Source organism: Pithys albifrons, chromosome 4, assembly GCF_047495875.1.
Source record: "Pithys albifrons albifrons isolate INPA30051 chromosome 4, PitAlb_v1, whole genome shotgun sequence".
In the NCBI taxonomy this organism is placed as follows: domain Eukaryota; kingdom Metazoa; phylum Chordata; class Aves; order Passeriformes; family Thamnophilidae; genus Pithys; species Pithys albifrons.
Window position 1 is genome coordinate 100,335,881 of NC_092461.1, and position 23,668 is coordinate 100,359,548.

The 23,668-nt window shown below is 38.9% G+C and overlaps 1 protein-coding gene across 2 annotated transcripts in view; it reads left to right on the top strand.

Annotated features, from left to right (window-relative positions):
* The window catches only part of RETREG1 (reticulophagy regulator 1), a 65,865-nt gene that overhangs the window by 32,271 nt on the left and 9,926 nt on the right, over positions 1-23,668 (top strand). Inside the window, exons 1-4 of one of the 2 annotated variants that reach the window (XM_071555034.1) lie at positions 9,715-9,926; positions 20,060-20,186; positions 22,054-22,138; positions 23,262-23,399. In XM_071555034.1, the coding sequence (XP_071411135.1) occupies positions 9,892-9,926; positions 20,060-20,186; positions 22,054-22,138; positions 23,262-23,399 (385 nt within the window). In that variant the 5' untranslated portion in view covers positions 9,715-9,891. Of the gene's footprint in view, positions 1-9,714; positions 9,927-20,059; positions 20,187-22,053; positions 22,139-23,261; positions 23,400-23,668 lie in introns of those variants that run through there. The other variant, XM_071555033.1, reaches the window with a different exon arrangement.

Sequence of the window (23,668 nt, forward strand, 5' to 3'; positions counted from 1 at the left end):
AGAGACTCACTGGACTAAAGTAAAAATCTGTGTAGAGTGTTGCTTTTTTTCATCCTTCTACTTTCCTTCTCTACTGGAACATCTGGGGAGTTGGGCTCAATTATCCTTATTCAAGATTCTGAAGGAAACAGCAAAGCTGTGAAAAAATATTGTGCATTTTATAGATTTAATAGATACACATGTATTTGTATATGGGTAACTTCTAAATTAAAAGGTTAATTTTTCAGTTTTCTAGGAGAAAATTGTACTATTAAAATGTATTTTATACAACTTAACAAAAAGGATTCTTGAGAAATCTTTAGGCCTCTATAAAAATGAAGGAAAAGGGAAGTTCTAGTGGTGATAGGAGCTGCTGTTGTGTGATGCAAAACAACATGGTGTATACATGTGTTCTAAACATCCTTGCAAAATGGATTGAATTTAATTAAAAATGAATAGCGAAGGAATGGGAAAAGGAAAATGTCTTTTATACTTTGGGACAAAAGCGTAGCCAACTGAAGTTGGTGTGGCTTCCCAGCAGCTCTGTCAGCCCCTCAGCAAAATGTCAAGTGTGCTCTCCTCTCCTCGAGGCAGGGGGAAGGTTATCAGTGCTCAGCACTTCTGGCTGAGTGCTCTGGCAGCGCTCCCCCGACCAGCTCAGGGCTTTCCTCTGAATCACAGATCAACACGTGCCCTTGCTGACAAACAGGTTAAGCTGCAGGTCTTCACTGATCATCGTTCCTCTGAACCTTGTATTAGCCCAAGAGCCATTTGTAGGTTTTTTGGGGGGTAGGTGGGATTGTAGGAGGGGTCTGGCTTCTCTTTTGCAGTCCTGGCTGTCCCCTTGCCTTTTCTGTGGAGCTCTGTGATGTTTCACTGGCCTCCCATAGCTTTAAAATTTGCTGTTGTTTCTCAGAGGGCTGGATATGTAAAGAGCAGAATGGTTGTGGTTTGACAAGTACTCACTTTGGAGAAACTCTGTGAAGAAGTTGGTTTATCCAGTCACTCCAGGATAAAGTTGGTTTCGTTTTAATAGTGCACTCAGAATTAACCATCTTTCATAGCTTTCAGTTGTGTATGTGCATGAATTGCCAGTGTGAAGCATCCTGTTGCTTTGTGTAACATATTTCTTCCTGCTATTTCTCATTATTACCCATCTTACCCTTCTGTGTTGTTGCAAGTGATACTCTGTAGTACTTTCTTTGAGTTTGGATGTTAGCATTTAGCAAGTTTATATGTCCATTTTCTTTCTCAGGCTGGTAGAGCTATAATGTGAGATCAAAAGGTAATGTGAACTGTGGGTAGGAGTTCCTGTAATTTCTTAATATATTTTTTAAACAAGTTGGTTGACCAACATACACAAATATGTGCCTTCTAAAGGGCCATGCACTCTGACATTTCCCCCCGATTTTAGTTTTAAATACTTCAGACTTTGTTTATATAAATCTACATGTTACTATTTTCTTTTAATGTACCAGATTTGATAATGTGCTGTTACCAGTGTTGCAGTTGGAAAGTTCTGGCATGGAGGTCCAGATTAGCAGTTGCTCCATCAGATAAAAATATGGCCTTGAAACTGAGTCACATTAGTGACAATGTAATAATCTTTTGTTGCAGTTGCAGTTTTAGAAACTACCATGTTGAGACTGAATGAAGAAAATGATGTTGAAAAAAGCTCTTTTTAAAGGGAGAAGATATGATTGTAATTTTACCATCAGACATACTAAACACTGGATCCTTCATCTCTTGTTACATAGTAAATGATGCATAAGTAAATAAGAAGTTGGTGTTAATAGTTGATAAATTAACAGTGTTGTTTACTGTTTACATCTGTCTCACTTTTACTATGTGAGCATTGAAAAAGGCTGTGGATCCTAAGGAATCAAAATGAATAATACTTAGTATGAAAACATTTGGCTGGCAGTTCTGAATATATAGTCAAAACTTATGCTCTTTGTGCTGGGACATAAGAATAGGGTTGATGTCAGTGAAAATGGTGAATGATACATAACTGTGCTGTGCTTCCATTATAATGTACCTGAAGTCCTGCATTTATTCATCCTTAAGCTTCTAAGGTCTAATTCAGTGCTGGTGATCTGGACTTCAGCCTAGTTATGGCTTGTGATTGCACTAACCACTCTCTAGAAAGATTTTTTGACATGACCCCAAAGAATGAATTATGTGATTAGGTGGAAAACTGGCTCATGTTGTCCTGTCCCTAGGACAGTTTTAGCAGTGAAGTAATGGTGGGTCATCTTAGCAAACTGTGAGCATACCAGCAAAATCTTTTAGACATAGGTACCATCAGTATGTGGGCTGAATGTTCTAATTGTCTTAGAGATTCTAAGTAGCTGAGTGATTTCTTATGTTCTTAATTGAATTACATACAGGTTTATCTTCTAAATATTCTTATATTAGAAAACATTACAAAATTCTCTGATTTGTGCTTTAACTCTTTGTATCAATACTTTTGAAAACTATTTTCAAGTCCTCATGCATTTTTAAACCAATTTTTTCAAAGGAAAGTGATTTCATTGTGTGGTTCTCTTGCTGCTTGGTCTGCCTTTCATATAGTTTCTCTTATTTCAGTAGGAAAAGAAACCAATTGCTGAGAAAAAAACAGATTCCCATTGCTACAAACCAAAAGAGACAGGGCAGCTTTCAGAATCTTCTGTAGCATTTGTACTTGGGGGAAAAGCTTACATTTTAATCTGACTGGAGTGAATTACAGATCATGATTATGGATGAACTAATACATAAGTACCTTCATGGGTCTTAGGATAAATAATTTCTGAAAAAGTATGTAAAGAGGTTATTGACAATTTGGGGAAGATACTTAGTTATCTTTCAAAATTGCCCAGATCATTGCTAGTTGGGTTTGGATTTTTGTTTGGTTTTTTTTTCTCCAAATATTTGTTTCTTTTATAGCTTTTTAACAAGATCTCATGGCCAAAAAGTCCAAGAGCAGTTGAGATTTTCACCCTTAGTGGTAAGATCTTCTACCTTCCTGTATCCAGCTCTTCTCTGTTTGTCACACAAATCCAGCATGATCTGTCATATTTGTATACAGGAAGATTTGTTATCTTCATGTGGCTAAAATGTAACACCTTGCTTTTTAACCTGCAGCTGAAGTGTCTCTTACTCCCTTTAACTCCTCTTTCTGCTTGTGTTTGAAACTCAGAAATACTCTCATGCACCATGGAGCATTATTATGTGTGCTGTGTGACAAAACACTAAAACCTCATGGTGACAGTTCATTTTTGCTGATACAAATCAGGATTGGTGTCTGTTGGAAGTCAGTTTGCTTTCATACTCAATTTTTTATGATTCTTGAAAAATACATATTCTTGTGCTTTGTTCTCAGTATTTCTTGCATGTGATATCTTGTTTAGTTTATTGAATGTGGCATTACTTTTTTATGTCAAAACTGGATGCTGGGCTTTTTCTGTATTTTATCCCTGAATATGCAGCTCATGATTTAAAAAATGTTTTAACAATTGGTTATTTCATCCAGGTAAGAGTCTTGCATAATGTGCAGAATTCCATGAGGGGAGAAAAAAAGCACTTGTTTGTTTTTATTGGTCTTTGACTGTTGAAAGGTGGGTTGTTTTTTTTTTTCCTCAATCCTAATCCTAGATACAGCTAAAAACCAAACTGTGTTTTATGTGTAATATGTGTCTTCAGCCTTTTTAGTACAGTGCTACCAGGCTGTAATTATACCTGATGTAATACCACAGCAAACAACTGAGCGTGTTCAGCAGGTCCATTTTCATGATTTTTCATATATACTTGTATGAAAGGCTTCCTTTCTTCTAAACAAGCATCCTGTGTGAATCTCACAGTGTACAGAGAGATCCCAAAGTTAAATAAATACAATAAGCATTTGGAGTTTGTAGTCAGCTTTATATAGAAATAATTGGGACAGGTATCATTCAGCAAATCTGGATGTTGAAAATATGGAAAAATTGGTTGTGCCCTTCAAATTGATGAATCACAGAATCATAGAAGATGCTGAGTTGGAAGGGACTCACAAAAATCATCGAGTCCAACCCTTACCCCTGCACAGGACCATCCTCAAGAGTCACAACATGTGCCTGAGAAGTATCATCCAAACCTTTCTTGAACTCTGTCAGGCCTGGTGCTGTGACCACTTCCCTGGGCAGCCTGTTCCAGTGCCCAACCACCTTCTGGGGAATGAACCTTCTTCTGATATCCAACCTAAACCTCCCCTGACACAACTTGGCCATTGCCTTGGGTCCTGTCACTGGTCACCACAGAGAAGAGATCAGTGTCTGCCCCTCCTCTTCCCCTCGTAAGGAAGTTGTAACTGCAGTGAGATCTCCCCTCAGTCTCCTCTTCTCCAGGCTGAACACACCAAGTGCCCTCAGCCACTCTTCATGTACCTTCCCCTCAAGGCCCTTCACCATCTTTGTTGCCCTCCTTTGGATGCTCTTTAACAGCTTAATATCTTTCTTATATTGTGGTGCCCAAAACTGCACACAATATTCCAGGTGAGGCCCCCCCAGTGCAGAGGCACTGAACAGGACAATGCCCTCCCTCAACCGGCTGGTGATGCTGTGCCTGATGCCCCCCAGGGCACGGTTGGCCCTCCTGGCTGACAGGGCACTGCTGACTCATATTCAGCTTGCCACCAACCAGGACCTCCAGGTCCCTTTCCACAGCACTGCTTTGCAGCCTCTCATTCCCCAGTCTGTACATACATCCAGGGTTGCCCCATCCCAGGTGCAGAATCCGGCACTTTCCCTCGTTGAACTTCATATGGATGGTGATTGCCCAGACCTCTCATTTGTCCAGGTCTCTCTGCAGGGCCTCTCTGCCTTCAAGGGAGTCAATGGCTCCTCTCAGTTTTGTGTCCTCTGCAAACTTGCTTAGTGTCCTCTCCAGTCCCATGTCCAAGTCATTGATGAAGATGTTGAGGAGCACAGGGCCTAGGATGGAGCCCTGTGGAACCCCAGTAGTGACAGGTCACCAGTCTGATGTTACCCCAGTCACTATTACCCTCTGTGCTCAAACCTGAGCCAATTGCAGTAATGTGTGTGTGCTTTCAAGTACCTAAAAGTACACACACAAATGTGATCAGTATATTCAGTCCTATATTGAAAAAGTTGGGAATATCCTGTTTTGGGAGACTTCCTATACGTTATTAGTATGATTTTTGTCAGTAGTGTTAAAAGGCATTTCTAATTACTTTTCATCTTAAACATACGTTTGACAATGATGGAAAATAACATCAACATGAACCATCTAAAAAAGTAAAATTCTAGATTTTCCATTCCTTCTGGAAATATAAACTAAACTTGGTGTTCTTTTGGGAGTGTGATTCTTTTTTTTTTTCCCTTTCAATTGAGAATTTTTAGGATGTCTGTAAGTGTACCAGGAGGGTGTTTGTTATTTTTTCATCCACATTATTAGAAGTGAGACTCATTGATAGCTGAATAATTAGAACAGGATTATTCATTGAAAGCAAAATCTTACTTTCCTTCTAGATGAGGAGAGACATAAAAGGCAGCAGTGGTTGTGAGTAGTTCTGGAGCTGGTTCACCAGCTAAAGTGTGCCACAGGCTGACTAATCAAAGTCTTTGAAAGCTTGCAACGTGGGTGGGTCACATCATCTACCATGTAATGCCAGATGATCCTCCTTGCACTCCATGTGGACAACATGGTACCTTTCACCTACCTCCTGAAACCCTTGAGCATCTTCAGTGTCTGAGTATGTAAAACAGTGCATGTGACACTATTTCCAAAACTCTCAGCTATTCAGTAGGGCTGCTTCCTTGTCTCTGGCAAGAACATAGCTTTTATTTCCCTTCTTTGCTGAAGACTTCTGCAGTCTTTGGTGCCTGCCTGTAAAAGGAAGATTTCTCATAGATGACCATACTGTTTGAGGAAAAGGCCCTTTACTTGATAATTATGATACATGTTCAGTCCAAATCTGCACTCAGCTAGAGCAAAACTCGTAAGATTCCCTGATCAAGCAACATGTCAGGCTGGCATGTGATCTGCATGCCAGCACGTCTGTTGGGATGTCTTAATACCTGACAGTAAAGAGCTGTTACTCAGCAGCTCTCAAGCAAGTTTTCAGAAAGGTCTAGAAGAGGTCTGCTTAAGTGAAAACAGGGTCATGGAGATCAACAGAATGTTGGATTCTATAACATAAGGAAGACCAAGTACTCTGGAAAGCTTATTGTAAAAATAACAACAGCCAACAGAGCATGAGGAACAACTCACACAGAGGGTCAGAATGTGTAAAGAATAGTATGCCCTCACTGGTGGGAGTAACTACTTCCTTGTTTCTTCCACCTTAAATCAGTTACAGTAAATGCAGGAAGAGTTTGCAAAAGAATCAGGAGGTTTGAGGACATGGAAGAACTTACATGTATGAAGCAGATGAGCAAAATAGGGCTTGTAAAACTGAATGAGCTGACCAAGAGAAGGACATTGTCAATGGAATCTTTTTCCTCCTGATTGTAAAGCCAAGGGCTTCCAAATTACTTTTAGAAGTAATAGGGCTAAGGGAGGGAACTCACAGTAAGGTGAAAGAGGTTGTGCTTCCTGTTAAGGAACCAGTAGGGCCAAGGGGAGGGAAGATTTCACAAAATGTTACGTGTGAGAAGGGAGAGAGACATAGCAATCCTGGAAGATGGCAGCTGAGGCAAAGAGGTTGCTGAGAACAGCATAGATTAGTCATGTGAGTTGAGGCCTCAGAAGTAGGAACAAAGAACTTCGAAGGGACAGAGAGGACTCTGACCCAAGTCCACTGCAATTCAGAATGCAGTGCTTAGCTGCAGCTAAGCAATGCAGTAACAACCTCCTTGAAAAATAACATGGATAGGGACAGAACTTCTCCTTCCTCAGTTCCGTCATTTCTACTCACTTTTGAGTTTTCCGTATTGTAAAATTTAAAACTAATTTTTAGCAATGCTGAAATGGTGAACTCTTTTCTAAGTAGCTTCACCTTTCAATTTTGCAGTCCCATCAAAAAAGAACACAATAATGGCCTGCAAAAATGATAAATTGCTGTGAAAAGGTAAAGAGAGTTAACTGTCATCCATCTGTTCCAGTATAAGACTTCTTAGAAACGAGTTGAACTGGCTGCATAGAAGGAGACAAAATTGGGTGGGGTTTGGTTGAGATTTTTTTGTTTCCAAACACTATGCAGCGAAGCTGCAGATGTCCTTGCCACAAGATATTGTAGGTGTTATCACAGGATGGAAATCCACCCAGAGCTGAAAAATAGGCATCACTGCTGGTTAGAAACTCGGCAAGCTGGAGTCTGGAGGACTGTCTGTAGAAGGCAGCAGTGCATTTTCCTATGGCTGTGCTTTTGGGCACAGTAGGAGATGCCAGAAGCCCTTTGGCCTGATTCAGTACAGTACGTTTGTTCACCTGCTGCTGTTCCACCCAGGTATTCTTGGAGAGGTCATTCCATCTCGTGCAGCTGTGGAAAAGTCTGGAGCCCAGTCTGCTGGAAACCTCCACATGGGCCAATACAGGCTCTGATTCCCTGGAATGCAGAAGAATTCAGAATAATTAAAAAAACCCATGAATTTTCTAGATAGTCTTTGTGTTACTAAGCAAAATACTTCAGTGTGATTGGAGTTCTGCTAATTATGCATTCATGCTGTTCTGAAGTCCAGTTTGCAAAAGTGATAAGAAGTGATGCCAGTAGAAACTAGTCTTTGGGTATTGAAGTTCTATAAAGTATTTTATAAATGCTCTACTTCCATGCTGACAGGTCCTTGACATTTTAGATAGGTGCTCATTTAGTAGACAGTCTTGCTTGGGAATAAGCAAATAAGGTGATATTATGCTTCCTACCTCAGTGAGGGCTGGGAAGAGTTGTAAGGAATTGCAAACAGTGAACCATTTTTCTGCTGTGTACAGAGTGTGACAAAGAAATGAACAGGCTATAACTACTTGAAGAGCTTGGAGTGCGTCACATTCCGAGAGTTACGTGCAGGGGCAGACACGGTACCGAAAGCTTTTCATCTTCTGAGTGTGATCATCAAATGCATTAAAATGAAATATTTTGTAAAAGGCATCTTGCATAGTAATTTATGTGGTTGTATAAGAGTATATCACAATGCATATAAACAAAAGCAACCCAACTTGCACAAAGGGTTTAATTTTGTTTGCTTTCATTATTGATGCCACATTTACATTTTTAAATGATTCTTTTATACGTTTGCAGATTTCAGTTATTTCCTTTTGCTTTTCCTAAGTAGAAAACTTCAGAACTTTGATCTGAAGATGAAGCTGTCACACAAAATCTTTTTATTAATTAAGATTTTTGAATTTAGCAACTGTGTTGTTTCAGTGTAAGCTTGAAGAAAATCCAGCTTACTTATTTCCTCTATAAATATCACAATCAGAAAAGGAAAAGAAAAGAGGACTTTTAGAATATGCAGTTATTGGTGATCATGGAAAGTCTCATTTGTGGGGCAGGAATGAATACTTATTTATAAATTACATTGCGTAAATCAGACAGAGGATTTTACTCCTGTTTTTCTAGATCTTACTTTTGAAGAAATTTATATTAAAAAAGAAGAAAAAGTAGAATCCTTTATAGTTGTGAAAGTTAAGCAGTTTTCCAGAAATGATGTATTACTCACAATCACACCAGATACAGCTTACCAAATCAAAGATCCCTAGCATACCTTTTTTCCCAGCTTTGCTTATTTTTTTTAATTTATTTTTAACACGTGACATTCCCAGGACAATTCCTACTGTCTCAGGCAGGAGAGGCAGGTGTAAATCTTGCTGGGTTCCTTCCTAGAAATACAGATTTCTATACGAAGGTCTCTGGAGGTAATATTGATTTGATAATATATTAAGAACAACAGGTCATCCTGTGAAATGGAAGAAGGAAGCAGTGCTCAGCAATGTGCTGAACAATGGACATGCGGGATCCTCGGAGCCTTGAACTGTGTGGCAAAGCTTCACCAGCACAGAGGAGGTTGCAGGGCTGTTGAAAATCAGGAGATGTAGCTAGTGTGGCTGGAGTGACAGAATCCCTGTCGTGCACACAGCAAAAAGCCAGAGGAGGAAAGCCCTATGTCAGTTCCCCTTAGGTTGTTCAGAGAAGTAATCAAAGTATTTTGTCAGAAAACCTCCTCCTGTCAGCATACTTTCATTTTTGAGGACTCTTCCTGCACAGTTTGCTATGATAGCTAAGACTGGTTGTGGCAGTTGAGTTTGGAATCAGAATTTAAAAACAAAGCAATTAATCATTATTGAAAACTTATCTTCCTATTCCTTATTATTAAAAATTATGAAGTTTGTGTGGATTTTTCCTAAATCTTCTACTTTAGTCATTAGAGAATAATTTTGCTGCTTCTGACAGCTTGTGACTGACACTTCGTGGGGAGGAAAAATGGATTTTATAGTTAAGAGTAAGCTCTATGTTCTCATATTTTTAAGGCTGTCACTTTATTAAAAGTTTGTGTCATTTAGTTTCCTATCATTTTGGTTGCTTCTTACTTACACCTGGTAAAAGTGGGATGTGCTGAGGAACATTTCCAGTGGAAGCAGAAAAAGAAAATGTACTAACTGGGTGGTGATTCTCCCTCACATGACCAGAAGGAAAACAAACTGTTTGGCTTTTGACTGTGCTTGCTACTAACACCCTGTCATAGTGTGTGAGGTGAGTCACGACTTGTTTATTTATAGCTGTGGCCAATCAAAGCCGACCGCTCTGAACTTCATTCAAGACCAGCAGGCACTTAGGATGTCTTGTAAACATTTGCTCTCTGAGCAAGGAGTGCTCTTCCTGGCAGTGAACAGGACAAGTGCCAGAGTGGTGGCTCCTAAAACACTGAACAGACTACAAGATCGTGGCCTGGATTATCTAGATTGATAGAAAGAGGGAGAGAATTCCTTCTTACATCTGAAATGCCAGACAGTGAGGATCTGGGACAAGATGACAGGTACTGTACATTGCTTGTGATGTTCTCGTGCAGCACAGTAAGGGCTGAGGCTCCATGTAATGAATCTGTGTGCGCCCTGAGTGCTCAGCCTGAGATCAGTTTTCTCTGCCTGTAACACATCATCTGCTTCTCCAGGGTTTTGCCTCTAATGCTAACCTAAGGCTTCGTGGGAGAGAAATGTAAGGCTTGAAGTGTAGAGGTTAAATTGTACAGCTCTGAGGTATTTCTTAAACTGAAGCTGAAGGGGAAAAAATACTGTGTGGTTTCTACCTAGTCTCTTTTCCCAAAGATGGGGAAACTTACAATCCTCGAAATGTCAGGCACAGAAATAGTTTAGTTGGAGCCATAGTACTGACAGAACCGTAACTCGTTCCTTCGAGACAGGGCACTGTGTCCCTTTGGGGTATGCCTGCCTTTCTGAAGTTTAGTTTTTAAATTAGCTTATAAAACCCACACTCAGGACAACAAAAAAGTAGTTGGATCTAAAATTTGATAGCAATTTAACAAATACTATTCTGTCAAATATGATCCAGCACATTCCTATGAAATAAATACACTAAATAAATTTAGCCATATTGAATTTAAAATAGGTATTTTAAAAGTAGGTGGTGTTGATGTTTGTCTGTGACAGTTTATAATCTGTTTCCTGAAGTCCACATGGTCTTTCCACAGTGTTGATGCCAATCAAAATGTTGGCTCTAAAATAGTTAATGAAATATACTTAATATTGCAAAAAAGTATTTGTCATGTATGTAGAAAAATACTTTCTATAGAAATTAGTTAACAAGATGCCAGAATACAAAGGCAAATTTAAGAAATTACAAGCATCAGAAGTGGGCATTTCATTATGGCTTTGGATTTGATTTCTTCTAGTTCAGTTTAAACTTGAACATTTATGTTGATGTTTCCCAGTATGTATGTCAATGTGAGATGGAAGACAGGAGACACTCCTGCTTGTCTGTTGTGGAGCAGCATGTTCAGGCCAGGCCCCTAAGTGGGTGCGTGTGTGTGAATGGATGCCCAGGGTGTAGTTGTGTCTCTGCAGGGGTGGGGACACCCACACATTTCCGTTTGCAGGGGCTCTACATGGTGCCCTATATATGACGTGCATTAGCATTAACTGTAGTAGCAGGGAGCATTTTTTCTTGTCTTTGAAGGAATTGTTGACTCATTGCTGATAATCACCAAAGTGTTAATTGCTATTCCTTAAAAAATGTTTAGTGAGAGCTCCAGTTTGTTCAACTGTTTATTTTTCAATAAAGAGTAAAGGAATGTGTGTGACACATTAAAAAATGAGGTTACAACTTTATAATAATATCTAACTTACTCTATTCACAATTCTTTCTCTAGAAAGGCTTGTAGCAGGCTTTGGCAGTGAAACAGAAGTAAAACTAGTCTTAAAATTTAAAGATCTCTTTTTCTCTCAAAGCTGAGGGTTTGGTTTGGTTTTTGAAACAAAAAGGATGAACTTTTCTAGAGCAGTAACCTGAAAAAAAGCATGATAGCAGGGCCTGCTCTGCACACTTACCAGTTTTGAAACTACCATTTAATTAATTGACCCTGATCTTCTTTGCTCATCCTTTTGGGTCTTTTGCTATTGAGCAAAAAGATCTGAGAAAATAATTTAATCAGAAGGTTCCAATATTTTTCTGAAATTAATTTGCCTTTTTATCTTGGTCATAACAAATAAGATATAACTGGAAAACATTCCTGTAGGAGTGCTAATGAGATTTGGTGGAAGTCAGAATGTTTTGGTTGAAGTTCAACATGAGGTAATAGAAGGAGGAGCTGTGGGAACTCTATTGGAACAATATGGGAACTGTACTGGAGTGATCAATCTTAGAGTTACAAAAGAAGAAATAGTAATGTAAATGCATAGATAATGGGGTGATTTTAAGCACACCCTAAATCAAAGCTTCAGCTTTTATATTTTACAAAAGAGAGCAGTGGTATTTTTGTAGAAGGTGCAGAATGGGCTTTGTTCTCTGATTGGTTTCAGCCCACTGCACTCCTTTGTAGCTCCTTCTCAGATGCAAATACTTCTTACATTCTCTCTCCTCTGCAGTTCATGTCCTACTTCAGAAAATATATAGTATTGTGTCACAGGTGTATTTCATGAATGTTGTTACATCACAGTTAAATATGTGGCATTGGTCAATGGTCTGTTAGTCACACTGTGAATTTAAATAAATAATAAGGAGAGGAACAAGGGCACAAATACTTCCTAGTGAGGCTAGTAAAAAAGCTAAGGACTGTGAAGATTAGGAATCCACTCATATCTTCTGTATTGTTTTGCCAAATAACCCTGGGTGGTAACAGATGAAGAACAATGAGGAAATACATGGCCAAAGGTAGAAGACTGAAAACAATTTAGCATAAGGAGGCATTGTCACCCAGTAATTCTTTATCATCAGGTCCTCTAGTTTTGGTGTAAGATGGTAGAATTTATTTTTAAAAAAAAAAAAGAATTGACTATTTTAAAAAATTGACCATTGTGAGGAATGTACTGATGGCTGAGAATGTATGAAAGGTACTGTGAATAATCAGTGCTGAAGTGGTAGAAGCAATGGCTTTAGATGCTTCGTAGAGATACCGACGTGTAACTCCCTCTGTCATAACAGTGTCTGTTCTAAGCACTCTCACCTGCCTATTGGTGAAAAGGATGGGGCACCAAACTGTTAGTCAAAACCTTTTATGGCTTGAATTAAAATGGAAAAGAAAGGTACATTATTTTGGAAAAGTTGATTTTGAACTACAGTTTTATAGTACATGACCTTTCCCAGCATTTGCTTGAGCTTAGAAAAATTAAAATCCAGTTTAAAGTCAACTATGCATGTTATTTTATTACTCAAAGCATGATGCTTTGTAATTATAGAAAAAATTCGGTTCTTCTGCTGGTATTAGTTAATAAAATATAAAGTATTTTGTCTCCTTTTATGATTAAATTCTCTGCACAAATGGAGGGAACAAGTTGTTAGCTCATGCCAGAAACTCTCAATAATGCACTGATGCATCAGAGTGAGTGATAACCCACTCCTACAAAATACATTAAAGTCCTTTGAAAAGAGTCAAAATGAGATTTTGCACACAAAGAGTTAAAGCCATCTGGTGATGTTACACAGAAAGTAATTTTTATGGTTTTGCAGGTTAAAAGTATTCTTTGGCTCTCGAAAATCCAGTTTTCCTTTTTTGCATAGCTGCTCTGCAGCTCAGAGAATGCCCAGATCAGCTTTCCTTGCTGCTTGACTTTGAAAGGCCTTGAACTTGGAGTATCCCAGCTGAAGAATGTGGAGGCTGTGAAGGAGGAAATTAATTTATTTTGTGAAAAATGATTAAAAGAGTTGTCTTTGCAAGAGAAAGTAAATCCAAAAAAATTTCTTCCAACAGCTGGGCAGATCTTTTTAGTCCTGCAAATGGAACTTCATACTCCTGTTGTTTAGTAAGGTGTTTCTTTACATTTATGGACAAAAGTAGTGCAATAAAAATTTCTGTTCTGTATAACCAATTTATGTTACAAGTGGGAAGCTGACCTGGAAGATCCCAGTGTTTGCACTGTCTTGGTAAAAAGACAATAGCATTATAGTCTTTGTCAAAGAGAAACCAAGTCTGTAATAGCATTTCCATATCTCTGAAACACTCAGTTTTCATGCAGAGAGATGCTTTGAAACATTTACACTGACTGAGTCCTGGGTTTGGACTAAAACACTTGCCTATCAGATCACGGTTTGAATGACCTGGAATGGCAGCAGTAGCTGGTGTTCATTTCAGGGGAGCTGGACTGGAGTAGCACAGGTCAAGGGAAGGGCTTCTCGTGAGAGCTGCCTACCAGTGTGCTTACAGGAGTCTGTCTACAGGAGCAGGACAATGGAAAGCCCCAGATTTATTTAGAGTATATTTTGTTCATTTTAGCAGGACAGTCAGCAGAAAGTGACAATATTTCGTACTCTCGGCTGTGTTCGAGCAACTTACCTGCTGGAATTGCCTTTCAAAAAGCTGGAATTAACCAGTTTGTGTTTTGTCAGCTAAAGAAAAACAGTGCAGCTCCTTATTAAGACCTTATAAGATGACTGATGTTATACGGGAAGAGAAGGAATGAACACAAAATAAAATCATGGCAGTAATGTGTCGTTTTCTTTTTGTTAGCAGTATGTAGGAAAAGATGAGTTCCCCTTTCTCTTTGCAGAACACTTCAGTGTATTTTCATAACAATAGGATTGCTTTGATTTCGAGAAAAGTTTGTTCTTGGCTAGTAATATCAGCAGAAGAACACTGTCATTTATAGGATTGGTGATTGTTTAGCAGTACACCAATGGTAAAATGTTCCCATGTCAGTTGAAGAGAAGAAAATACCATTATGATTTTAGTTTAACACATTGTGCAAGAAGTGGATAGAGATGAAAGGTTGCTTATATTGTGTTTTATTGAAAGTCACGTGTCCTGACTAGTCTGCTGTGCAGTCCATTGGAAAAGGCATATCCAGCCTCATCAAATACTAATGATTTAAATACATTTCTTGTACCGTAATACTACCAAAAAAATCTTCTTGGTCAGGAAATAAAAGGGGCATGCATGTTACTGAAAACTTGGAAATAACATCTTTTTTCAACTTTTTATTCCACAGCTTCCCTTTAAAAAGAAACAGTAACAGCAAAGTGGACTGAGTCACTGTTAACAAAAAGCACAAAGTTGAAGTGTTGGATGAATATAGATGAGGTCAGGAAGAAAACATTTTAAAAGCTTGAGAAGCAACGTTGTATGGCATTAACAACTCAGTTCTTACAAATAATGCATTTGGACTACAGTGGGTATGATAATTGAGGGAGATTTTTGAATTGTGAAATGTCATTAGCTGCTCTTTAGGGTTGATAACTACATTCTCCAGATTCAATTTAAAAACCAGATCTGTCTGTATATTTTAGAGATTGCAAGTGTGCCCAAGCCTCAACATTGCAGGAACGGTCAAATGTGATCACTTAAGGATGTTTGCTGCAGTACTACACAATGGTGAGCCTAAACCTGTACAGCACCTATGGATTAGCAATGGGAAATAAAGTGCATATGGATGTCTATAAGCCAGAGAGATTTCTATTAGAAAAGCTTGGAAGAGTCTGTAGAAGAAAGGGTGTAGATGAAGATTCTGCCTGAAGTCTGAGAAGAGTGTGTTTGTGGATGCTTCCTGTATTACCTTTTCCTGACACAGCATCCTTTTGTGGAAGTCTTCGAAGCAAGCAGGACTTTACGTGGTGTCCCAGTGATTCATTTCAGTTGCAGGTCTTACTGCCTTGGTCATAGCCACATGACACAAATGTAATTATTTTAGTGTACTTAACGATTGCATAGGATCCAAAAGTGGCACAGGATAGAGCACAGGTCTACATAATCACCTTCAAAATTAGCCACGTAGATCATTAAGATGCTATGCTGTGAGGGCAGTGGTGCTGGTCATTCTGTCCTTCCACATAGGACACATAACAGCCACAAACTTGTTGCATGGTGTTTCAGTAAGGCCAATCAATAGTGCATTGTTTTCTACCACACAACTCAGTAGTAGATTCTGTAGGTTTTGCCACTGACACTTTAACACATTTAACTGTAAAATGTGCTTTTTACACGACTTTATATTTTGGAGAGAGAAAGGGATGATTATTTTAATTTTCAGTATGTGGCCACCTGAAATATTTTTAATCTAATCCCTTACCTCTGTACCAGAATAATTTAGAAGAAAAATTTCAAAACATATTTGGCCTGGATCTTCAGGTATAAAATGTTTGCTTTGAAGGAGGGTAACTACATCATTATGATCACTTCCTTTTGTGCTGAGGTGATTTTTTTCCTCCTAGCAGAGACCCATTAAAGCCCTGAAAAGGTGAACCTTCTTGGTTGGGTTTTGCTAACAGTTTACACTTTGGATTTCATGTGGTTGCATTTCATGCTGAACTCCTGGTTGCCTGTTTGTCCTTAGATATTCAGTTCACTTACAGTTACACTATTGTATAAGTTCTAGATACTACTTTTTAAAAAACTACAAAAAGCTGTATGACCTATATATAGACTTACATATCTTTGGGAATGTAACTTTTAGCTCTTCCACCTTGACTAATACATTCTAAGTTACCCTTAAAATTACAGAGTCTGCACAGGCTTCAAGCATGTGTGGTTACAGTTGGGAAATCAAGAGGGTTTAGAAGCTCTGTAATTACTAACTCTGTGTTTATGTAGGTGCAGTCCTTCAGCTCCACCACATCATGGTGTACTCTGCCACTGCTGCAGTTCTGAGTAGCATATCCACAGGAAGATACATATAAAACTGTGTACACATAATTAAAAACAATCCGGCACGTCACGAAAAGATCTTTAAACCAGTAACATGAGATCTGCTGACCTTTCTGAGAGAAATGTGATGGGACTTTGCTTGAACAGATGTCTAGATACAAAATGAGAGCATGACACCATCAGTCATTTTTAGAGAATGTAATGCCACTGACTCCTCTGGCCAGTTTGTGATTGGTGGAAGTGTCTCACCAGGAGGGTGTTTTCAGGAGGGTTTTTTGCAACTACCAGGCAACAGTTTATGTATTTGCTCAGTTTTAGAAATGAGGCAGTATGCCACATCCAGAAGGATGTGAGTAATTTATTTTCTTTCTGAACACCCTCAATCTTACTGTCAGTAGTTTTAGAATGAAAGTGTAGCACTTCATATCAAACTCAGGATAAGTGATGGAACATAAAACTTTCTTCTTTCTAAGTTGTGCTCAAACTCCTTTGAATGTATTCAGGGAGAGTTGGCTGCTTACCTCCCAAAAGGAGTACTTGGACAGAAGTCTCACAAGCTGTTTTGGCAGGAAGTATAGGGTTCACATTTGAGTCATTTGTTGGAGTACTGTATGTAATTCAACTAATAAATGAAGTGGTTTTTATGTTCTTGGTTGATGTAGTCAGGCACTCCTCAGTCATCATCTGCGCCACTTCACATATCTTCATTTTTCCTTTTTGTCTTTAAATGTGATCATTGAAAGAATTTGCCTGAGTAAGCATCACTGTGTGTCTGTTTCCTTTTGATCTCGTGCAGGCTCGGTGTTTGTCTCTGTTTCTACAGGGGCATGACATGACCTCTCCATCTTTGCATACACACCCCTGTATGTTGTGCATACAGTTATTTGATGGACCTCCTTTCTTTCTCACTCCCCTTCACCAGGATCTCTGTTGCTTTCCCCTTGTTCCAACCCTTTCAGCTCCAGGTAACACTGCACTTTGAGTGTGCTCTGGGAATGACATCACCAGGGCTGGGAGTTGTTGAGAGATGGGAGCTAGAAGAGGCAGCATGTGCATCTGATTGTCACTCTGAAGATCAGCAAGTGGACTTTCTTATACCACTAGTTGCTTGAAGAGCAGAATAAGGCTTCAAAATAGTCCCTGGCATTCCCTGCAAATTAGAAAACTGATAGTAGAACTGACAAAGATGTCTTAGGATGTCTTGTGATGCACAAGAAACTGCCAAGTGTTCTTCTGTGGAGCTCAGTAGTGGATGTGTGATATTTTTAAGCAAAATTCACCTGTACCATCCACTCTTCTTGTCTTCTTGTCAATGCACCACATGTGAACTATGGAACCAAAGCATGTAGAGTTTAAATTTAATCTGAATTTCAGTTCATACTTTCAACAACTTGGCTAAAGAAAGCATTGCTAACAACCAAGCAAAGCAACTTCAGAGAACTTTCCATACAAATGAGCCATTTTTCTGCATAATTTGTGGTTTTGTTTTGCATTGTTGCTGGGTATCCCACTATGCCTTATGACATCTTCTCTCTAATCTATATTGTCTTTATATTAGTGATTAGCATGTATGGAAGTAGTTTGCATTATTATTGTATTTTATGCTTTCCCCCCCCTTTCTTTTTGCTATTAACTTAAAATTATTAAGGTGACTATCTACAAATGTCCTAAATATTTCAGAGCTCTGATTTGATATTAGGCATCAGGCTTATCTGGTTTTGCACTTGGTGCTTCCACAAAGCTCTACTTTGTCAACAAATTTCAATAATGGGTAGAAGTAAAAATCTGTAAATGGATTGTGTAGTTCAGAACACTGCCATAATAGTAGTTTTCAACACTGGGATAAACAGGCAACTCTTAAAATACTTATTAATGCTGCAGAATGGTTTACAGAAGCTGGGAGCAGTGTTTAGGGAGAATAGCCTGTCCATAAATGTTGCAGTTCCTGTAAGACAAAACCCCTTGGATACTACTTTTCTCCAGCCCCTAATTATCAGAGGTGATGCAAATTGAAATCTCCATTGTGGATGGGTCGCAGATAGAAAGTTCTGGGTCACTTGCTGATCCCTCCAGCTGAGTTCCTGCCGTGGGTTACTTTATAGTTTTATTTACATCCTCTGTCAGGAGCAAATACCTGCATGCAGTGCCATGCATGGCTGGGAAATGCAAAAGTCACCTAGTCCAAGACATGGGGATGTCACCCTGTGCATTTCAGGTACACAGTTTTAAGAGATGAGCTCAGCTGGTTAAAACTTGGTTATAATAATGCCAAGGTCATGGGTTCAATCCCCTGTGTGGGCCATTGACTGAAGAGCTGGACTCGATGATCCTTGTGGGTCCTTCCAACTCAGAATAGTCTGGGATTGTTTATTCTCGAAGTAGGGGAAAACTCACCCTGAATGTTTTGTAATATAAGAAGAAATCACATCACTGCAGTGCAATAAATACCAGAATAAAGTCGGGAATAAGACAGTGATTTGCGTTTGGAGTTCAGCGAGTTTTTGCCATGCCTGCAGTAGCAGTTTCTCTGTCGGTGGCGGTGCCCTGGGCTGTGACCCCCCGTGTGCCGGGGCTCCCCGCGCCGGTCTCGGCGCTGCTGTGTCACCACCTCGTGGCCAACCGAGTACAGCCACGAGAGAAAGGGAAGGGACACCGTGGGTGTGGGACGAGGCATTTCTGACTGGAATTGTGATGTTTTACGAAAATGAGTCTGGAGAGACTGATCTGACAGTCTGTGTGTGTGCCCTTATTGCTGCACCGACCTTTGCAAAGGCATTGTTTCCATGATTTAGATTTTGATTTATCCCCCCATCACAAAATGTTTGCCATTAATGCAGTGATGCTTTGGAATGTAATGGGTTATGTGTCCCAGTAAAATGACTGGGGTTGTTCATGGCTGGGTGGCATTCACTGGGATCGAAGCTGTGTGTACTCAGCAGTACGTCATGCAAATGATAACTTAGTAAAGCTGGTGTAGAATTTACTTCAGAGTCTCAGTATTTGCACAGTGGTTCATCCATACTTTGTACCAGTTTGATTTGACATTGACTGGCCTGTCTGTGTTTTTCTTTGGATTTCTTGTTTCATAAAACATCTTTGTTGTAGACGTTCTGTCTACTCCACAAAGGTGTACGATGTGACCATTTAAACTGGGCGTTGTCTAAACACGTCAGCCCCAAACAAGAGAGATCCATCTGCTTTCACATGGTTTTCAGCAAGCTCTTCACTAGAGTCTTTTTTGGGGGGGTTACTATTTTATTAAAAGTATTGAACAGTCATAAGATAAGCTTTAGAAATAGTCCTTTCAATGAAATAGAAAAAAGAAAATTCAGTAAGAAAATTAATCAAGACTTCAAGAATTTTTTTCCTGTGTTGGACAATTTCATCATCATAGTTTGCAGAACAAGGTAAAAAGTAGAGAAGAAAAAGTACAAGGATTATATGCATGAAATTTAATGTGTTAATATGTATGGCCATCCTATGGCAATGAAAAGTACTGTGGTGTATTTTTTTAAAGAAAAAATAATATTGAAAACCAAGTTTGGGGTTCATTTGCTTAATTCAGATGACAGCCCCTTGAACTCAGTGTTTTTGTATGGCCAGAGTGAATAAGCAACAATTTCTTTGGTAATTGCTCATATGGACAGAATTGCTACTACTGAACAGATTAAATTTTTTTTAGCCTAAAAAGATCAAATTAACCCTATATAAGACATGTGGAATCAGGTGCAGGTGTTTCTAGCAGAGCAGCAGCTGTGAGACTGCCAGAGGCTACGGCTGTAGAACAGGGTGTTTTCAACCAGCTTCAGCTTTCATATGAGCTGTAAACAAAGTGGGGTATTTTTCTCTGTTTTACTCAGCTGGAACATCATCGATTCCAGGCAAGACTACAGACCCAGAATAAATCAGTGTGTTTCAGAAACACTGGTGAATTTATTTGTATTTCTTCAAGAAATGTCCCACTTTAAGGAACAAAACCCTGGCAAGGTAAGCACTTCTAAATAAGATTAACAGTTCTATATGGCTTAATATAAAGGTGAGATAAGATTTAAAAAACCAAACAAGTGAGCAAGCAAAAAAATGGAAAATAAAATGCACATTCTGATGCATCCAGTCATGAGTGTCTGCTACCTCTTTTTTTTGCTGTGGGGAACGTAGGCAGGTAGTCAAGCAGAAAAGATGTTCACAGTAATCCTTGTTAGCAGTACAGTCCTTCCCTGTACAGCTGTTAGAACTTCACTGGTTATTCCATGGACTTTTTAAAGGAAATTTAAACATTACAATTTAATGAAAACTTGAAAAATAAAAAAGTAACATAGGCATGTTCTTGAACATAAACATGTTTGGGTTTTTTCTCAGAGAACTTTAGTCTTCAGGAATAGATGCACAAGTACTTAATGTAAGAAGAGAGTTCCTCATGTATTATTGTGATAATTTTTCTTCCACACACTTAGAGTTGGTGGGGTTTTTTACTGGAAAGACTGAGCTGGAGAACCCAGTTCATGAAGAGACAAGCAGGAATGAGGTTTTTTCCTTCCAGCTAGGAAGAATATCATTATTTAGCTCTAGTCAGAGGTGAAGCAGGGTTTTTTTTTCTCAAAGAAAAGTATAAACAATGTAGAAGTATATTATGTCAATAGCAGATTTCATTTTTATATTTGTATTGCTAAATACAAGTTGAAAGGAGATAAGGAGACTTTTTCTCTCTCATTTCATTTTTAATTAATTACTACAAAATCTTCCCAGAAAACAGGCCATTCAGAATTAGCAGCAAAGATCTATGGAGTACCATGCTCAAATATTAGTTTAGACTAAAATCAGTTTAGACTGAAAATAGAGATACCTTTCAAATAAGAAGAAGTTATACAAAGAGGAGTTACATGTTTGGTCAACAAGTTATACTTAAATATAACTTAAATTAGATAAATTTTACTTAATAGAAGTAAGTGTATAATGAAGTAAGGAAATGCAGTATCATTATACACAATCCCATCATTCTGTCAAGTGCTGACACGATACAGTAAGATATATCTACTACATATGTTAAGATATATCTAATACTGATTTGGGAAAGCTAATTTTGGCAGGATGTTATCCCTTCTTTTTCCTGACCTTATTCTCTAAGTCATGTCATTATTTTACTGCTATAATTAGAAGCAAATTAGGCAGTGATGCTGTGTGCAAAATTTCTTTGAATCAGCCATTTTATTGCAATTCATCCCCAAAAGCGAATGGATTATTTCTGTAAACTTTCAACAGATCAATTCTGTAATGGGCATTGTGCAGTTGTGAAAGAGGCACTGTATGTTGCACTCACCAGAGGCCAAATCTCAAATTATGTATTGAAAATTAAGCTCAGTCTTGTTATTAACAGGGATACTAGAACAGCCAACAAGCATCAAGAGAATGCTTGCCAGCCTATGAGAAGAAACAGTTTCACAAAGCAACACAACAGGGGAGAGAAGTGTAGCTATAGGAGGGATGTTTTGCTTTTGTAAGAATGCAGTAAGTGTGTATTGTCATCTGGCAATTAATGAGTTGGGGGTTTTCCCTGCATATAAACTGTTCAGTAATGAGAGTGAAGCAATTTCTAGTTATTTTAGCCATGACTGTGAGCTTGTTAAACCTTTACAGTAAATGAGTAAAAATAGCATGTTTTTATAATAGAAGAGGACATGCATCCTACTTAGCTAAAATGGAATGTCTGGTGCTTATTTTCTTCAGAATTGTTAGAAGTGTTTCCCAGTTTCAAAAGAGCAAGCTTCAATTTTGCACTGTGTTATAGATTTCATTTAGCATGCAACAGTTTTCTTGTGCAAAAAGTGTTAATGGTCAATTTTAATGTTTTTGCCAGTTTTGCCTACTAGTCTGCAGCATATGTACATTTTTCACTGTCTTGGGAAGTTACATTCCTGGAGTTGTCCTCTCATATGTCTTGTGTAAGTATAGTCTCTTTCTCAGTGATGATCTGTGTATGTGGTTTCTTTGTTATTTGGTCTCTGTATAGGAACCATTTATTTATTCATACCTATTCACACACTCGTGCAAGTTTCCAGAAGACACCAATCTCTCTGTGAGACAGGATGCAGAGGGACCTGGACAGGCTTGAGAACTGGGCCCAAGAGAACCTCATGAGGTTCAACAAGACCAAGTGCAAGGCTGGGGGATGAAGAGATTGAGAGCAGCCCTGCCCAGAAGGACTTGGGGTGCTGCTGGATGAGAGGCTGGACGTGACCCAGAAATGTTTGTTTGCAGCCCAGAAAGCCACTTGTATCCTGGGCTCACCAAGAGCAGGGTGGCCAGCAGGGTGAGGGGGTGATGTAGGCTGCTCTGTTCTGCCCCGCTCTGGTGACCCCCTGCCTGGGGTGCTGCATCCAGCCCAGGACAAGAAAGACAGGGACATGTTGGAGCGAGGCCAGGAGGCCGCCAGGCTGGTCAGAGGGCTGGCACACTCTCCTGTGAGGACAGGCTGAGTGAGTTGGGGTTGTTCAGCCCGGAAAAGAGAAGGTTCCAGGCAGCCCTTCTTGTGGCCTTTCAGTTCTTAAAGGGAACTTATAAGAAAGGTGGGAACAAACATTTTAGCAGGGCCTGTTGCATTAGCACAAGAGGTGATGATTTTAAACTGAAGGGGGTCAATTTAGATTAGATATAAGGAAGACTTTTCTACAATTTTTGGTCACACAGGAGTCAGCTTTTCATCGTGTTGATTTTGGCACAATGTTGCATAGTCATGTTTCTCAGGTTGGGGTATGAAAATTAGGTTAAGTCAAGATGATGATAAATGTTATAATGATCATAACTTGTGCCTTACTGAAAGTTAAAAACGTGAATTTATATGAATTCAATAGTATTTTCCATGCTGAGTAGGAGTGGCTCCTGAAAACTGAATTTGACATGACTAGTTTCTCTGAAATGGGCCCTTCACAGTGCACTTTTATGTAAAACTAATTATATTATGTAAAATTAGTACTTATCATATGCAGAGGCATTGTTTGAGCTTTATTAATTTCTTATACAGCAATATTTCAATACCATTTTTCTCTGTCTTCATTTTTATCACAGTATTGTGTGCCTTTTTGTGTCCCTTCCTTAAGTGCAATGAATTTGGACAGAAAGTGTGCAGCAAAATTAGGGGTGTTCTGATGAAACTAGATTTTGGAATAGTGGAATATATCAACCAGAAGAAAAAAGAGAGATCTGGTGAGTAATTAATTATAGTCCTAATCATGTATTTCTGTACGCAGAGAAAATTTTATTCACCTTGCAGACAGTTTGGTTTGTCCTGAGAAGCCAATTGTAAAGATATGTCTTGCTTTGAACCTGGCTACTGTTACGAGCTTTCTAAGGAGTGATAGGGTATGTCAGATGTCTGGGTTTGATAACAAAAATTAGCACTTCATGGTAAAAAAACCAAGGCAAACTCTTCATACTTTATTAGATTTACTGCTTTTAAGTTTTCAGAAGAAACT